The sequence below is a fragment of the Tympanuchus pallidicinctus genome, unplaced genomic scaffold (genome assembly GCF_026119805.1).
Source record: "Tympanuchus pallidicinctus isolate F22 unplaced genomic scaffold, pur_lepc_1.0 scaffold11, whole genome shotgun sequence".
NCBI lineage: Eukaryota > Metazoa > Chordata > Aves > Galliformes > Phasianidae > Tympanuchus > Tympanuchus pallidicinctus.
The window spans coordinates 4,742,269-4,761,919 of record NW_026294627.1 but is presented as its reverse complement, the minus strand read 5'-3'; the positions used below and the strand labels follow the sequence as shown (position 1 = coordinate 4,761,919).

At 36.1% G+C, this 19,651-nt stretch overlaps 1 protein-coding gene across 20 annotated transcripts in view; it reads right to left on the bottom strand.

Annotated features, from left to right (window-relative positions):
• DLG2 (discs large MAGUK scaffold protein 2) overlaps positions 1-19,651 on the bottom strand; it is a 986,929-nt gene that overhangs the window by 262,110 nt on the left and 705,168 nt on the right. For 17 of the 20 annotated variants that reach the window (XM_052669729.1, XM_052669569.1, XM_052669635.1 and 14 more), the window contains 2 exons: positions 17,814-17,955; positions 1,376-1,531 (listed from right to left, as the gene is read on the bottom strand). In XM_052669729.1, coding sequence (XP_052525689.1) covers positions 1,376-1,531; positions 17,814-17,955 — 298 coding nt within the window. The remainder of the gene's footprint in view (positions 1-1,375; positions 1,532-17,813; positions 17,956-19,651) is intronic. The other 3 variants (XM_052669664.1, XM_052669696.1, XM_052669706.1) reach the window with 1 other exon arrangement.

Genomic DNA, 19,651 nt, shown 5'->3' with positions numbered 1-19,651 from the left:
AGACCTGAGGTCATTTTACTACTTTTTGATCTTCCTTCACAATAGTATCTGCAGAGACATTCAGATATTGTGGACAGATCTATTAGTGCTTAGCACCTTTATAAAATGTTGTCCTTATGAATGTTTTTCAACTATTTTTGCACTGGTCTCAACAGCTGGACTAATCACTTTGTGCAGTGATTAAGCATTTTACAAACTCTAGAAGCCACACAGTTTTCATCATAAGAAACCAACAGCTTCTGTAAAGTCCCACCACATCTGCTGCATTCGTCACTAGCAAGTCTTGTTTTTTTTTTTTTTAATTTATCTTTCTATTTTATAGTACTGCAATGCCTTTCACAGATGTTTTTCTAATCTCCAAGGTTTCTTTCCTGTTATTATATCTTACATTAATTTATCATTTTATTTTCCACTTACAAACTTATGCTCTCTTCTTCCCACGGTTCTCTTCTCTTTGAAAAGTATATATGTATATATATATTTGTGATAAATGTCTATGATCAAAGTTTCAAATACAATTATTTTTTCTTCTGCTGCAGAATATAAAAGGTTTTTTCCATTTATTATCCTGACAAAGGAAGCACACAATACCTACTTGAAAACTTGTGCCTAACTCTTGCCTCCTAGATCCTATTTGTAAATAGTTTAATAAGCTACAGAAGAATACCTCACTAAGTTATAGTAGCATATAGTTTTGAACAGTGTAATTTATTTCTTAACTTTTTTTTTTTACCTTTTTCTTGAAGGTAATCACTGACTATTTTATAGCAATGCCTTCCATTTTTTTCAATTACGGAAATGTTCATTATTGTAGGTTTTACTCACTGTATTCTAAGAGCACAGCTAGCCTATAGATTGCTAAATTTTAAATATACTCTCAGCTATGACTTGGTGAGGTGGGTTTGTTTATTTTTTTAATTTTTTAATTTTTTGTGTGTGCTCATTTTCTTTCAGAGGCTTAGGCAGCTATTCTATAAATCCAAAGATAGTAAAAAAAACTATGCACAACACAGAAACAAAATGATTGAATTCCAACTAAATTACTACAGCTTTCAGTGAAATCTTAGTCATTTTACATAATTACAGAAGAATGTATACTGAATTAAGTTGTAAAATGTGATAGATATGACATAGCCTATTTTAGAGCACCATTCCAATGGATTAAAACATTGTCTGTAATCATCACTGGATTTTGGATGACCAAAATTATATACTAAAGTAGCATATATCTTCCAGTGGTGCAAATGTGAAAGCGTGGTTAAAAATAAGCACAAGCTGTAGAAAAAGATCTATGGTGAAGGTGCAAACTATGAGATAAACCTAGCGATGTTCATGCACTCTAACGAAGGAGGTGAGGAAGAAGCGCATGCAGTACCTGGTGATCTCAGAGTCAGGGAGCAGGCCTATGTGGTAGTGGGGATAGGGAGCTGTAAGAAGGAAGTTTTTGTCACACTCGACAGGGGAATAGTGCCTAGGAGAAGGTGGTTTATCACACAGTTTGTTCACAGTGCTGTAAACAGGTTCAGGAGGCCTGGTGATACAGAGACAAAAGATCAGGTGCATATTAGTGGCTGAGAACATAAAGAAAACACAGCAATAAGTTTAAAAGCATGCACAGCAAATCTGTCAAGATCCTTTCAGTAGGGCTTTTTTGACAAGTAAAGTGTGCTGTTAAAGGAAACATCAGAATTGAAACACAATATTACAGCATATGAGCAATTGCATATACAGACCCAACAGAAGTGTGACATGAAAGTGATTATGGGACATGTGGTACTGAAAGGGAATACCTTATCTCTGAAGTTCAGTGACAATTTTTCCCAAATGCTCTGCTTTCTTTCTTTCTTTCTGCTTTTTTTTTTTTCTTTTTTTCTTTTTTGATCTAACAGCTTTCTGTGATTTTATTAACTTTATGCATTATTTATGTTACCACTTAAAAGATAATATGATGCTTATTTCCTGAAAAGGGATCTTTTTCACTAATAATTTAAACTGAAGTTACATATTATTTGTCAAAATACCATTCTCCTGCCCAGCATCCTGAAGGCTTACCAGCAGAGCTGTGGTCAAAGTGAGCCATATCCTAGAACACTGTAGAGATGGTAACAAAGTATGTAAGCCATTCATCTCACTGGCCATCAATTCACTTTAAGCAAATTTCATTTGCTCTCTTTACAGATTCAGCCTTCAACACGTGATTATGCACACCGCATCTCAAACAAGTAACCCCGTTGACAAAGCTACAGACATTTCACTCTGCTGCTCCAAACCAAACGGACAGCAGCCTGTGAGGTCAGATACAAGGATTAATGTCCTAGAATTGATACTGAGAGGTCATTTTTTGTTTCTCTTCTGCTGTCTAGAGGCCAGCAGCTTGACGAGGCAATACTTACCATGAATTTCCTAGGGAGCCCCTGGGGAAAGGGGAAGAGGGGATGTAGTACCAGGTTGAGATCCACAGGAGACAACCAGCAGCTTTCAGAAGAAATGCACCATCTAATACATTTTCTGCCATACAACTTCTCCAGCTACTGTGTGGGCCCTAGCAGATACCTCTGGGCCTACTGGCAGAGTGAAACTTGACTCATAATTTCCTAAGTTTCTGCTCTAAAAGAGTGCCAAGATGTAATTGCTGTCATATCCTAGCTTCTGCCAGAAGATCCAGCATATGGCACTGTCTCTGATCACAGCAATACAGCATCAGCCAGATGAAAATCGCAAACCTGAAAACACATAGAGGCCAAGCAGTTAATGAAACTCTTTCGGTTCTTCTGGCTCTCCCGTGCCTCATATGGGTGTGGTTTTGCTGTGACTTTCACAAGTACCAAAATTTATTATAGTTGTGGATGCACTGGCAGATACAGAGAACAAATTTTCCTTTGTTGTTAGTTTCTGGTTTCATCCTTTGGGGGAAAAGGAGTAGCTGCTTTACAGAAAAACTGGTCTCACTAAATGCTAGTAAAATTATTCATAGCAATCTGACATACGTTTTGAGAATTCTCTGTTCCCGACTTTCCCAGGGAAAACTTTACAGTTAAAAAATCAGCAATTCAAGGTTACCAACTATCAAAATAGCACAGTTGTAATTCATTTGGTTATAAAGCATTCTGTCAATCATACAGTACAATCCTTTTAAAAATATACTTACAGCAGCAATTATTTTTTCTCAGTTTATTTTACACTTGCCTCAGAGGTGTGAATTTAATAATTTATCTACTAAATCAATTGCTTTTTTCAACACCAAAAATCTAAAGGAAATTAAAAAAAAAGACCACATTTCTATTATTTATTGTGTTTTAGACCAGTACTTCCTTTTATGCCCTCAAAAAACTCTTTTGTTTTTAGACAATGTATTAAAGAAAGAACAAATACAAATATCAAATATGAATTATACCTACTGTGAAAACTGAAGAAATATTGCCTCAGTGCAGGAAGAAGAATACAACCTGTAGATTTCTCTGTGTCTTAAGAAACTAACCAGTCCACAAACAACTTCCTTACTTACTAAAGACAAGTTACTCATCTTTGAGTGGCAGATGACATGAGTGTTGCTGGCCTTTAAATATACTGTGAATGCTAGAACTACAATTGAGTCAACAGTGAGTGACCATCCAAGCTTGTGCTTAGACACAAATCATGCCATAGTGATGGATAGATATAAGAGATTGCTACATTAACGAGCAGTTACAAACTGCTTCCAGAAGCAAAATGGAGAGAAACATTCCACATCAATCTAGATACTGAAATCAAATTTCTCCTTTAAACATAAACACACATCACTAGCAAATATCATCTCGGAACTCAGCAAATTTTAAAATGTTTAGTATTTAGTGTTTTGCACTCCTTTCAGTCTTGCTGAATGGAAGGATAACAAAAAATCGGAACAATTCTTTCAAAAGTGACTGTGCTGACAATTGCTAGTTCTTGTTGCTATAACACAAATGACGCTGTGACATAGCTAACAACAGACCATCTGTAATTGGGCCGAAGAGAATTCTTGTGGTTAAGGACAGGAATTCAAACTTATCATTTTAATTCTTTCTTTGGAACAGAATTCCAGGCATCGGTTAATTCAAAATACGAATGCCCTTATTTTAAAGGCCTGTAACTGTACAGAAATTGTCATAACCATCTACTTGCCATCAGATGTCATCCTTTGTTGTCGTTAAGACCATGGACTGAACATGTTCCTTAGATAACTTCATCCAGACAGATAGGTTGCTGAATGCTAATTCTGCCAATTGCAGAGTTGGACTCTGGCTAAACATTGTATTAGAAAAGGAAAAGCAAGAAAAGCAAGTGCTTGAAAATAAGTGGTACACAGCATCAAAGGTCTGGGTCAGATCAGTATAAACTTATTTTATCTCTCAGTTTGATTCGCAAATGACAATTAAGTAGAGAAAAAAATAACTCAAAGTTGAAAATGGCAGAAAAGCAGAAAATGATTAAAATGTACAGGACAGATGACTGTCCTAGTCATGAAAACTGTGTTTTATTTAGGCCATTAATCCTTTAAAGTAATACTTGCTGCAACAGAGTATCTTAAAATCTCCTCCTAACACTTTACCTTCTTCCCTATGCAAACTAGAACTTACCTTCCAGAGGGCCTGCCAACTGTGGAAGACAACAATCCCCACCACAAAAACAAAAATTAAGAAGATCACCCAGCTTCATTAAATGAATGTAGCATTTCCTCATTTCTATTTCCACTAGCTGGTAGGAGAATAATGAACTTCTGTCCAATAGAATCAGCCCACCTGGTATATCCTGTCTCACATTTCTTCTTTTCCAGACCTATGACAGAGACAGACTTTTCTCTCTAAGCATAGGATAAGCATAGGATAAGGAGATCATAAAAGATTTCTCTTTATAAACTGTTTCTAATGTTCCATTCTGAAAAAAAAAAACGCAAGATCATCTCAACTTTTCACGCAGAGTAGTGAAAAGCCAAGCTGAACATAAATACTGAGATCTGATTTTATCATTCCTCAAGTGAGTTTTAAATACAGGCAGCAGGTCATTTACCATGCCATAACAAACATGTAAAAGATGGCTATGTATTCTTTAAGTACTGAATCATAGCAGCTTATTTGCAATTGCATCACCCCTAGATACAGCAGGTACAGCTTCAGAAGGTTTGTTTTATTTAAAATGAACATTAAAGAAACATTGTTATTTTTAACATGAAGAAGGACAAAGAACTGTGTTATAGAATGTACTTTGTCTATTATCTTAATTTTGTATAATATTTATAAATTATACTCTTAAAATGTCAAATAGGGTAAATGTTAATGAATAATTTTGGATAAATTTAATAGTTTATTTTTAGTGATTTTCAAATATGAGTCTATGTGGAAAAAAAACTGCTTCTGTAACATCTTAGAACTGCTTCCTTTCTGCTCTTAAGCTGCGTTTTTTTTTCTTTTCTTTTTTTTTTTAGGGACAAACATATTACAGTTCTCTGCCTTTATCTGTGAGCTAAGTAAGTTCTGTGATAAATGAGAGCAACAGCTATTGGCTCTACACAGACAGGAATAATTAAGTGAGTATGAGAATCAGGTGTACAACAACAGAGGAAAAGCATCAGAAAACATAAGCAGGAGCATAGCTTTTCTTGAGCCAGCGCAGATAATTCACTGACTGGAGAATCAAGCTACTGCATATCACAAGGTAAGCTTTTAAATGGTAGTCTGAGTAGCAGATAGCACTAAATTACTTTTCTGCTCCCAAAAGTTTGAAAGCTGGGACTGTTAATCAGTGTAGAGCATAGCTGCAATGAGGTAAGATCTCTACTGAAAGGTTCGACTAATTGGTGGAGCAGCAAACAGCAACAGAGAGGTAGCAGATTGATTTTGATCTGATAATGGATCTATTTATTTATTTCATAAAAGATTGTGTAAGGAGAGAAAATCTTCCCATTCGTTTGCAGTCTTTGTTTTTCCTTGTTTGTAACATCACTGTGTTATTATTTCAGGTTGGCTTTACTGCACAACAGACGTTAAAAGAAAATGTCCTTACTAAAACAGTGCTCATCAACATCCATGGTGCTCAACTGAATTTTAACTTTTTTCTTTAGTGCAGAATCCTGTTTGGTAGGATTCAGTTGCTAGCATGAAGCGCATTAAATGTGAACAGTTCACTTTTGGGATTTTAAAACCTTTTATGATATGGAAAGCAACCGGCAAAGCTCTCACAGCATACTGTGTCTGCAGAACTAGTCAGGAAATGCTGAATTGAATGCAAGAGAAAATAAGTTTTACAATGCTACAAGTCTTCAATAATAATATCTTTTTTACTCTGGAGTAATTCTTAATTGCATTCAAGTTCAGTAACAACAAGTAATATATTATTATTGCTAACACATTCTAGTGTTCAGTGTGAAAAGAGATGTCTTTGAAAGTACATCACCAATAAAACAAAAATCAAAGGCAATTTAATAGAAATGAAGGCTTCCAGAGCAGTGACTCATATATACGTGTCTTTTGATTTCTTAAGTTTCTCATTCATATGACTTTCTAGGAGAACCATGCACCTTCTTGTTCAGAACAGTTTATTTAAAACCAAGAGTTGAGTTTTTTTCACAGGTTACACCCTAGCAATTTGAATAAGACCAAAATACTCATAGAACAAGTTTATTTCAACTGACAGACAATGTGTGCGAAGAGCTGGAAGAAAATACCTGAAGGACATTAGTCCAGTTGATTCTGGGAGTACTTTCATAATCAGAAAATCACAGAATCATGGAATCATGGAATATCCCGAGTTGGAATGGACCCCCAAGGATCACCAAGGCCAACTCCTGGCTCCACACAACACCACTCTGAAATCAGACTGTATGTCTGAGAGCCCAGGTGTTTCTTGAACTCTTTTTTCAGTACTCAACCAACTTCTTGGTGAAGAACCTTTTCCTGATATCGAACCTGAACCTCCCATGACTGATCATAACCAATGGTTTCTCAGCTCCTTCATTAATAACTGCTATGTTCATGAGCCTTAAAGTTTGCACTTTTTTTTGCAATTGCAAAACAAATGCTTAATATCATACCAATATTTCAACACTGCAATGAAAAGTAAGGATGCCTTGATATGCTTTATAATACAATTTAATCACTGTAATCATGTTCTTGAGTGGAATGGCCTACAAGAAGATATAACACTATAATTTAGATCTTTTAATATTCTACTCCTACTTCTACGCTCATTAGACTTACACATTAGGACTTAGGAAACAAAATGACTGCTTAATTTGATAAAAACTCAGTAACGATTTTCTGTTTCAGTAATGGAAAAGAAGGATGCTTCACCCAGGAATGGTGAGATGCCAGACTGCAGCCTGTCTGCACTAGTAGCTAGTCTTTTGCAGGGATATTTAGGAAATAGGGACTGTAAAGAACAGCTCTTCCCTGCTCAGCTGCTGAAAATTAACAAGTTAGGGACCCGAAGCAAAAGCCAAGCAAGCTGCATTTAGTTGGCCTCTCCACTGTGAATTTGTGCACTTATCTGTATTTAAACGCAGATTCCTAAGCATAGCAACACCGTGTGGCAATGAGTCTTGCAAATAAAACACGACATACCAAAAATCTCTACCTCTGTGTATCGTAAGTCTGTTACACACTGACAACATATGGGAACATTTCAAAATCATTTATTTTTCTCTGTTTTAAGCTTACTTGGCAATGTATTGCAAACTCCCTGCCTTTGAGGTAGAAGTAAGTGTCGGCTGTCTTCTCCATCATATGGGTACTTTTACAGATCTCTGCTCTAGTTCTCCCTCACATCTTTCCACCTATACTGGAATTGCTTATTTCTCTGTCAACTTTGTCTGGAGCTATATCCAGTTGAATCCATATAGTATTCAATAATTGGATAAATCACAGACTCACACAAAAAAGACTAGGCTTACTACTTGCTTCCTTTCCTATCAGATGTTCTAACTACTTCTATTGTTATAGGCTGTTCTTGAGTTTTGAGATGACGCTGTCACAGAATTAATTACAATTATCCCCGTGTGTCTTTCTTAAGTGGTAATACCTGCTTTAAAAAGTCTTTGTCCATGGATACATGTGCTCTGCACTTAACTTCTTTGTGCACTATTAAATATCATGCACATTTTCTGTCTGTATTGTAACTGCCAATCCTACTACGTATTTCAAAAATCTCCATGAGAATCTGGACAGAATGGATCGCTGGGCTGAGGCCAATGGGATGAAGTTCAACAAGACCAAGTGCTGGGTCCTACATTTGGCCACAACAACCCCAGGCAATGCTACAGGCTTGGGGCAGAGTGGCTGGAACACTGTGTGGAGGAAATAGACCTGGGGGTGTTGATTGATGCTCAGCTAACCATAAGCCAGCAGTGTGCCCAGGTAGCCAAGAAGGCTAACAGCATCCTGGCTTGTATCAGAAACAGTGCTGCCAGCAGGAGCAGGGAAGTGATTGCTCCTCTGTATTCAGATCTGGTGAGGCCACACCTTGAATACTGGCCTTAAGTCGCACCAGGGAAGGTTCAGGTTGGATAGTAGGAAGAAAATTATTCTCAAAAAGAGTGATCTGACACAGAAAAGAGCTGCCTAGGGAACTGGTGCAGTCACTGACCCTAGAAGTGTTCAAGAAAAATTTAGATGTTGTACTAAGGGATGTGGTTTAGTGGGAAATAGTGGTAGTAGGTAGATCATTGAATTGGATGATCTTGGAGGCCTTTCTTAACCTTGGTGATTCAATGATTATATGATTCTGTAAGTGAAGTTCTGAATTATTAAATTATTTATTTGTTTATTTTTAAGAGTTAAGGATTAATTTGATTTCACCGACACTATTAGAAAGTCAACTCCTGTTCCTTGGAAATCTTTGACAGGCCCAATGAATACGTGCAGATTACTCAAGAGACAATGGATTATCTTCTGACTCGGCAATAAATTAGCTTTAGCATTAATTATTAATAAATCTGAAAGTAAAAGTTATTATTTAAAATTAATTTGGGGCAGTGAGACAAAATCTTAAGCAGAAAATTGTGACTAATTTCTAAAATTTAACAATTATTTTAAAATAAAGTCTGTACTGAATAGATGAAATGTAAAGTAGTTGATGTGTATACAACATAGGACTAAAAAATAGAATGGTGACTTGTTTTTCTCAAAAGCTTTTGACAGAGTTCTAAAAGTAGCCACTGCTGATGGTAGCATAGCTAAGTGCAGTTGCACTGTATTTCAGCAAGCGTCCAATTTAATGTTATACAGGTAATCTTCATGTACTTTTTTTATAAGTGAACATTTAATGTATAATTTGAATAGTATTATTTTATTTTTCTATAATTGCTAAGGTTGATAAAAAGCTACCAAGAAAAGTTCCATGCTACTATGGAACACCATATTTTGAAATCCATATGATCATCAGCAGAACTGTAAATTGAAGAATTGAAGAATGAGAGCATGAGACCTCTACCACATGAAAGGTGGAGGAACTGGAAGCAGCAGCAGGCTGTCATCCTCCAGGACAGGCAATAACGACTGTGAGCATATAACAGACTGCCTTCAGGGATCATGTATGTGTCATACAACCCCAGAAATTTTGAGTTTCCGAACACTATCATAGAGAGAGATGACCCTAATGTGACCCTCCAGCATCTTATTAGCAATCGTTCCTATATGCCCTCTACCTCTGTTCCTTATTCCTGCCTTCTTGTACAGCTATCAATTATCCCAAAAGTCACACGTCAGTGTCTGAGGGAGCTGCTGGTTCAGCAGTATTGAAATTCATGGTTGCTTTTCTTCATGATACTTTTCACTATTGCTTCCTCACATCTCTTCCTCCATTTCTCAGTTATGTCCTTCCTTGTCTTAATTTTGGTTGCCCAACAAATATGTCCTCTCTGCTGGTGGCTTCCATTCTCACAGTGACAATTTCTCATGCATTTTCACACTCAATCTCACTGTAATTGTTTGACAAAAACACTCTTCCAGTCCTCCAGTCTTTCTAAAGTTCTCATCTAACAGGACTGGGCATTCAAAGCATGCATCAAAAAAGCTTGATGAAATAAGTAAAGATAAGGCTTTGGCCATATAATGATGTGCTCGGTCATGCTGGCTTTTTTAAACAATCTAGTCAGAACTGCAAAGTTATGAGAAGGTTTGCAATACTGCAGTGTGAGGACAGAGTCTGAAATAGTTCTACTGTGTAATTGCATTTTTTTTTTTCCAAAGACTTAAATTTATTGGCATTTAGATAGATTTTCACAAATGTAGTAGAAATACTGCGGGGATTGAACTTCATCATCTCGCAGATTTCAAAAGCCTTGTGCTACATGTGGGCTATTACAATATTCATAATACATCATCATGATTTTTAACATCAACTAAGCCATGTAATTCTTCCTGAAGTCCTTAAATAATGAAACTGTTATGATTTAAATTATATACATTTCAATTTGATAACACTAGAGGTCAATTAAATTTTCTTTACAAATAACAGCTGCAATTTATACTAGATTGTAAAACAAGACAAATGTGCCACCTTTACTATCCCTAGATAAACAAATCCAGCTTCAGGAAAAAAGAAAAAAGAAAAAAAGCATTAAAATACTAGCTGGAACAACTGACCTACCAAAGTTACAAATGATGTAATAGGAAGAATAAATAAAATTATCAATCTCCCCACGTTACTATATGTAATCCTCTTTAAGGCAGATGACAAGCTGAGTTTAGGTGAGGCACAGTAATTCGATTGTTCAGAGCTGGTAATATATGTCACATTCATATACCTGCGCCAGCATACTTCTACACAACTTTTATTCATCACTCATATCACAACATCTAGTCAAAAACGTGGTGTAAAATTCACAATTTGAAAGCCCTACTTAAGTCAATGCTCTTTTTCATCTGGGAGACATGAACTTCAATTCTGTTCCCTCAAAAAAAACTAGAAAGAAATGCAGCTAACTCCTTTCAGCACATATACCCTTTTAAAAAATGCAGTGTTATGTCAATGGATAATCTAAGCAAACCCACTCGATATCTCAAAGGAATACTACTCAAATCTGCAGCTCTTTTTCCCTACTAATCAAAAACCAAAACCACTGTTAAAAAATTGTTGATAGTTTTATAACACAAAAAGCTTTTTTTTTTTTTTTTTGTTATGTTTTAATCCTGAACAGTCAAATGTGTGCAGAAATACAACTTTAAAGGTTTTCCTATGAAATATCCTCAATTCAACCAGCAGGTTTATGTAAGCAACCAGGAAACAGTGAAGGAACTATTTTCAATATAGGGAAAATTTCCCATGAGACTTAGACTTAATGGTTCTCCATTTTCTTCCTCCTAATACCCAGCACCTCCTTCTCATCCAGAAAACGTTATTTTGCAAAGATGCATATAAAAGAAATCAAATATGCTTTCCAGAGTAAATCAGATAACTCAGACAATTTTTCCATCCTGGAATTTTTAAGGTCTACTCAGAGTTAAATGCTAAAGTGATTTTTTTTTTTTATCCACTGAAGTACAACAGTTTGATGCTGCTATTTTCTGAAGTTAAAAAGGAAGTAAATACACATTAGTTCTTTATTTTATGCATCTTTTGCCCATGTTGTTTGTAAAAGCCAGAAAAAATCACCATCTAAAACTATGGGATTTTTAGAATGTAATTTCATTTTTTTTCTCGATTTAGAAAGGCAGATATGCTAAAGAGTAAGTCTGCTCTATTAGTAGTGAATAATCCGTAATAACAATGAAAAGACTAACCACTTATTTCTTCCCAATGTCACAGAAAAGTTGGTTACAAAGAATCTCTGTAGGTCATCTCATCCAGTCTCATACTTAAAGCAGGATTACTGTCAACAATAGATCAGACCAACCATGGCACTACCTAGTGAAATCTTAATCTCAAAGGAATGATATTTCACAACTCTGAGCAATGAGCTCCAGCATTACTCCACCCGCCTGGTGTCTTTCTTTTTTCTTCTCAAACTGAAATTGAAACATGCAAAACCATTACTTGTGGCCTTTGGTCTTTCTTGCATTACTTGATACCTCTGACTAAAGTTTCTTTTCATCATCTTTGCCACTGAATAGTTGTAAGGCATTTCTAGACTGACCGTTACTCTCTTCTTCACAGCATTAAACAAGCCCCATCTCTTTCAACATCTCTGTAACTTCCATGTGATTTACAATTCTGAGAATCTGTTGAACTCTTTCCTGTTTATCCATGTCCTTCTTGAAGTAGAAAAGCAGGAATTAGTCAGTCTTCAATAACATAACTTGTCTTTCCCTGCTGGCTGTTTCTCTCTTAATGTAGCTCAGTATCCATGGAAGAGAGAGTTCACTTCTGGTCCATGTCTAGCCCAGCATCTGCTGCAACCTCCAGGATATTTTCAGTGCAGTTGCAATTCAGGTATTTGTTGCACAGCACATATTAGTTGCACTGCTGTTCCACCCCAGCTGTAGAACTTCAGACTTCTTACTGAACTTCATGAGGTCAATATGGACCAGTCCTCGAGCTTTATCACGATCTCTCTGGAATACAGCTCTGCCATTCATCATGTTAACTCCACCTTAATTTATCATCCACAAATTTGCTGATGGTGCACTTTGTGTCAGAATCTAGGTCACTGATGAAGATACTCAACAGACGCCCAATGAATTCTGAGTGCTCTGCTCATCATTTCCTGCCTGACAGATGTCAAATGACAATCACAACCCTTTGAGTCTACTGGCTCAGTCAGTTCCCAGCCCAAAACCATCTTTTAATGCAGCTTTCAAATGAGAGTTCTGTGAGAGATCGTGTCAAAAGTCTTAGCAAAGTTTGCTGTTGCATGCATGTTGTTCATACTGCGCTGAGAGAAGGCTAAAGAGCAAGCCGGCAGCACATAATCCAGGAGACATACAAAAAGCTACCAAGAAGGACTCCAAAGCTCTCCAAATCATACTTTCTTTCCAGCTTCAGATTAACTGAATACATTTCCTCAGCATTTCCTCACATTTAAAGGAAAGGCTGCTGGAGGAGTTTTAAAATATGTTCCCTGTATTCTGCAGCTTTGATCTGCCTAGAGAAGAGGAGTGTCATGGCCTGGAATACCTTTGCAGCCACTCCCCAAGGCAGCTAATGGTACAGAAGTATTGCCATGCACCCCACAATAGATCTGATACACACTGTGTCAGTTATGGCATTGTCCTTTCAAGCCAGCTGTATTTTCACCCATCAAAGAGCCATTCCTGCTTGAGGGAGCCCCCTACACTGTGACACTGATTGGTACAGGACAGTCATTGCATACAGCAATCCTCATTCATACAACTTGCCACTTACTCAGAAAAGGCAGTCAGTCTGGTCAAGTACATGATTTGGTTTCGATAAATTTCTTCCTGGTCCCTTCAGTGCCTGGCAAAGATGATGATGATGTACTTAAGCTTTTTCTATATTGTCTGCCATTACATTCTCATCCCAGTCAGTTTTGCCCTCCATCAAATTTTACCTTCATTTTTTAAATGAGCACACCTGCAGAATTACTTTCTATTATTCTTTATGACCATTGTAAAACTTAGCTCAAACTCATCAGCTTTCTGATTTCATCACTATGCAGGCAAGGAAAGCTTGTCTATATCCCAGAAGCTCTTTGCTTAGCCTAGGAAGCCTTATGCTGAATTCTTTGTCTTCCTGCCAAACAGGATGGTTTCTTCCTTAGTTCTCAGTAAGTTTTATTTAGAAATCATCAATTTTTCATGGGCTGTATATCTCTGTGGCTGGATCCCAAGCAATATTGCTTAGCAGTTTTCCAAAAAGATGAAGAAGACAGTTCTTCTGAAGACTCCAGTCATAACTTGCTGGCTGCCTTTTCAGACTTCCTTTGAATCATGAAATCAACCAACTTATGATCCCAGCTACTATCACATTTTAGACCAATTCTCCCCTCTTCATGAGAAGCAAGTCAAGCAGAGAATTATGCTTCTTTATTCCACCAAAGATCATTAGGAAATTGTCAGCAAACACAATCAAGGAATGTCCTAAACTGCCTGCACAATACTTCAGTCTTACCAGAAACTATTATATTTTTGTACTACACAGGTAAATACCACATTCTATTAGCCTGAAATGTTGCTATTTTATTTCAAGTTCAAAATGCAACAATTTTTTTTTTTAAAAAAACAACAGCGGAAAGCAATGCTTCCATTCCCCAGTGAATTTAAAACGAATTCAACAACAAAGAAAAAGTAGAAGAAAATTATGCCCTTCACTGACAGCATTCTGGGCTAATCCATACACAACTTACAAAAGCCCAGTAATTTAAAAATGACATTCAGTTTCATTAAAACTTATGGCTGAAGATGATTTGGTACTTTTCTGTGCTTTGCGCTCACATTAAATAATTCAATTAAAACCAATTAAGTAAAGGATATACTGCATTTTTTTCAGATGCAAATTATTAGGCCAAAAGGATACAATTTTTATCACCAGAAACACATAGTTTTTTGGAAAAAAAAAAAAAAAAATCAGCTAAAAAAAATCCAGAACATGAATAAAATACATTAAAAAAAAAAAAAATCCAACGAAAAGGAAAAGCAAAAGAAAGTGGATAAATTATGGTAAATGTTCAACTATTTCATCTTTACCAATAGATTAATTACAGCAAGTAACTTTAGTGAAAGCTTGTCATCAGCTTTATCATACGTACAATGAGATTGCAAATGTCTCTTATATTGAAATTACTGTTCCAAATATTTTTAGCTGGCACAAATGAAAATCTGCCAGAAGTGTTGCCATACTATGATTGCATGGGTAATAAATTTCCTTATGTGATCACCATGTAAATTACTCCTGAGAACCTATTATAGTAAGAACCAGGTAGTTTTAATAGATAGCACTGCAGTAGTTGGCAATCATCTTAATTATAAAAATTATGTGAAGAAACCTAATTATAAATGTTGCAATCAAGGGATCTATAGGGTTTAGTAGAATTATCAATATGATAATTAACTTCCCAAAAGATTTTAAGTCTTTTTTAAAATGGTCAGCAACAAAGACTTTCGAAATACCTTCCCATTTTAAAGGCACATTCGTCAGCAAATCCCAAGGTATTGCATAGGGAGAGTGCAATCTCTACTCTCTGTTTATAGCTATGAAGATTGCAATGGGTATTAAGTGGCATTTTCAATAGTTAAACACTTGAATTGATATGCAATAATCAGCTACACAGACATTATTTAAAAAATAATTGCCTCAGCCTCATTCAAGGCTCATTTTGAAGGTCACAGTTTCTTGGTCATAGAAGTTAGAGAAGAAACATGGTCACCTGGCTCTTGTTCAGGTATCTTTCAGTGCATCTGATTTGTGTTCAGTGAGGAAATCTAGCAGCAAGAAGTGACATTTTTCTTAAAATATATCCCAATATTCATTTTGTCTTTGTGCTTTTGTATCCTGAGCATTGGTGTAGCACATAAACTATTCTCACTTATACATTTAAGTTCATTATAGTCTCTTCTGTAGCTGAAATAAGATCTTGTTTAGAACTATGAGATCTGTATTTGATTTGCTCTGTTGCATTTTAGTGTCTGCTCGTATTATTCGATGTCTTTATTTCTGCCAGTGTCACCTGCCTGCCACGGAATTGACACATGTGCAGCCAGCCTCTCCTGTCTGGAATTCTAGACAGGAAGAATACTGGAGAGGAATATTCATAATATATCCTGTTTTGCTAAGCATCGTTTTTTTTTCCCCCAAAAACCCATAGAATGAAGGTGGCAGGCATGAATACCTCAGTGAAAATTGTTTTACTGTCAGGGCTTAAAACAAAAAAGTTAACTTGTATAATAAAAAAATAAATGGAATAGGAAGACATCTGTCTTCCAAAGCAGACCAAAAAGGCACACTAATTAATTTCAATATATATCTTACATGCTTATTAGAGAAGGTCTGCTCTCTGCTGGATGCCTGTCTAACTAATGGACTGTCACTGTCTTTTCTTATACTGTATCTCCTTCTTCCTTTCTCCCTTTTCTTTTTCTTTTTAGTAGAAACAATTAAAAAGTTAAAATCAGCTACAAGGAACAGAAACAAAGGACTTTTAATGATAATTATCCATCACCTTACAGTTTTTGCAGCTGTTTAAATGATCCTTTCATTTTGAGGACAGCTTTTCTCTTTTTTTCAGATTTACTTCCTCTATTGTCTGTGATTTTTTGCTTTCGTTTTTTAAACCCTTATCTTCTTTCAAGAGTGCATTTTTTTGCTGCTTTTAAACTTAATGAACAGTCAATCTTAGTGGCACTGATGTCTCATTACAGAAGTAAGCCTTCATCATTGTAACCCAGATACTATATTAGTATTCCCAGATATAGACATTTTAGGAATTATGAGGTCAATACTCAGGCAAAGCCTTGATTGACAATTTAATGAAACCAAAGTTTTAAGTCTTAAGTGAAAAATGTAACTTCTTGGAATTCTTTGGAGAAAAATCATTCTAACAGAAAGTCTCACATTTCTTGAATAAATTGAATAAAAGCAATGTTGTTTTTGCATCCTCAATCAAAACGAAGCAGAAGTTCTTTTACCCAAAATGGGAAGCAAGGTGTGGTTTCCATAAATTTATGACCTGATTAAAAACTCCATCATGATTAACTCTGAATCTGTCTGATCCAACAAGCTAAGCAGCTTGAGATCTTAATCGTATGCAATAAGAAATAAGGAAGGCAAATTAGGAAATTATGAAGCGAATGCATAAGAGGCTAAGATTCCTTGGTCTACACAGTAGACCAGATTACATAACCAGAAACACCCTGCCTTTTAGCTTTAAACACAATAAATTTCTAAATACTGGAGTGCAGAAAAAAAATCAAATTTGCCATTTCCTTTGGTACTTGACATTATGATGAAGGCTTATTTCACAAACCTAACAACGTTGTCTTCTAAGTGAATGGTAGTGCTCATTAAAAAAAACCAAGAGATCTTATTAGTGACACAACACAAGACTCAAAAGAACTCTTCCAACGTTTTCCTCTGTGTCTTTTCTAGCTGGAAATCAAGTAAATATATAAAATTCCGCTAACTTGTTAAAAAAAAAAAAAAAGAAAGAAAGAAAAGAAGGATTAGGAGCAATTTCCAATGGTCATTTTGCTGATAATCAAAGAATTCCTTTCATAACATAATCAAGTGCCACACCATAGAGTTTCCTTTTAACCTCCTTTCCTTTTAACTTCCACAGAAAGTTGTTTCATAATGTGATTTTCTATTGTTTAGGAGGAGACTTTTTTTTGGTTTCACACCTTAATTTATTCACAGCTATTTACAGACAAAAAATTGTTTACTTTTTCTTTCTTTCGTCATACTGTTTACTCTCCATGGTATTTGTCTTTCAGAGTGTGCAGAGCAACTACAGACTATTTCAGCTTGCTTTCAGAGAACTAAGCAAGCGGGCTGTTCAGAGAGTTCTCTCACAGACAGGTACAAACACATGTACCATCACTCCACCCATACCTGCAGTGAGCTAGATGAGTCACCAATCCCGAGATCTCCCAGCTGCACCAGTAAGGAACTATCACAGTTAATTCTTAAGAACCAGAGTGCTCTTCTCAGTGCTAACACTGCTCTAATGTTGCCGTGTTGTTTAGGAACTAGTGCAGGACTGCACCAAGGAAACATGAACTTCAGGTCATGCATTTATGAGATCTTCCCCTTAGTTTCTCCGTAACTGTAGCAGTTTTAATTCATCTACCCTTGAACATGGGTGAAAACAGCTACATCTTATATGCCATGGGAGATGCACTGAGTTTATAATCATGGTTTACCTATGTTCATTGCCACGAAAGCAAACAAAAAAAAGAAAAGCATCTGACCTGGTGTAGTCATCCTCCACAAGCATGTGCTTTGGAATGGGTGAGTATCTTCCAGGTGAGATAGGGGCCAGAGACGCCTTGTACTCTAAAGTGCCGTTGTTTCCAGAAGAGAGTATATGATTTTCCATTGGTGGAGAATAAGCTGTTGTAAGAATAAGCATTTCTAGTTAGCCACTGTTGATAATAGCAAGTAATAATAACAATTATGTGGCTCATTTTGCAGGAATTGATTCTCCAGAGGGTTCTGAATAAGAAAGAATAGATTGTGAGACTGCAAACAAATAATTTCTTTGATCAGAACAGACTGGAAGAAGGAAATGTATTTTCATTCAGAACAAGATTAAGAACACACATCATTTTGGCTCCCATACATAGAAGTGGGAATAAAACACTAAGAATTAAATGCAGGATGAGATTAGGAATTTCATGGTTGACAAGAATTACTTATGGTGGAGATTTAAATTTGTGATTTACTAAAGGTTCAGCATTTCCTAATATAATTGAAATTTCAATACCAATACAGATGATATTATTTACAACATGGTAAATTTGTATATAAAATAGAAATATGATACAAATCACATACAAATTAATGAAAAATTTTGATAATTACATGATTGTGTATGGCTCTATCTTGCATACTTGGATTTTGTTATTTGCTTGCTTTTTGCAGTTCTCAAGTTACTAGTAACAGCTGTAATCAAATATATAGTTAATATAATTAGAAAAGGAGATGACAAGTAGGAAAAACAAAGATGAGCTACAACTAATCTCATTAAAAGAAGTCCTTCTAGTTTTACTTTAAGTCTTTCTTTCAGACATTCAGTTACAGAATGCTTCAAAGCAAAATATCTCTACAGGGACAGGCCATTACTGATTCTGAAATACTCTGAACATGTGGATATAATGAAAAGTTCCCCATGGATAAATGAATCTCTATGCACCAACAGCCTGGGATGGGCTACTGCAAATCTTTTCAACCTTTGCTCCCTCTCTGGAACTGTGTCTGTCTTCTCATACCCTGCTGATCTATAATCTGACATAATAAACACACCCTTTTAGAACACCCAAATTATTATTTTAGGAAGTATTATAGAGCAGGAGATTGGAGGGAGACATTTAGTTGTTTTACTTGTTGTGCTTTGTTAAGATCCAGACCAAACTACTACTGAACAACCATAATTGCCATCTGTTGTAACATTTGCTAAGTAAATAGTTATCCTCAGCACAGTTGAATATACCACCTGATGTGCACGTTACAAAACCTTCCCTGTTATTTTTATGGAGCAGTTTGAATAAGGAGGATTACGGATATTATCTTTCCCCTTGACTACTTCATTTCACAGTAGCAATGCTCTGCAAATGAGCGGAGAAAGTTAATATCTGGCTTTTATTGAGAAAATCTACCTTTCCCAGCTGCTGGCTTCCTGGCCACAAGTGCTCCTAGTGTTATTGGCAGAAGCTCAAAACTTGTACAGATCAGTTGCTAAAGCTCTTTTCAAAAATTAAACTACCACACAGTTGTTAGGAGGAGCAGCTAGTCCCTGATGGTTGGTAGTAGAATCCAAGGCAATCAGTTTTTAGTGAACAATTAAATGAAGGAAGGGAGATTCAGTAACAATATGGATAGACTGACACTGTAAGTATAGAGAGCTGCAACTGAAACATTAAGATTATATTTATGAATGAGAAGGGAATGCGAATGTCTCAGTGTGGGAACATCAAGAAGACTGCCAGAAGGAGGCCTAAAAGAACTGAGCCTAAATTCAGCAATAGGTTATCAAAACCCAAAATAACTAGGGGCAACTTCCCAGGAGAGCCTACAACCAATCTAAAGG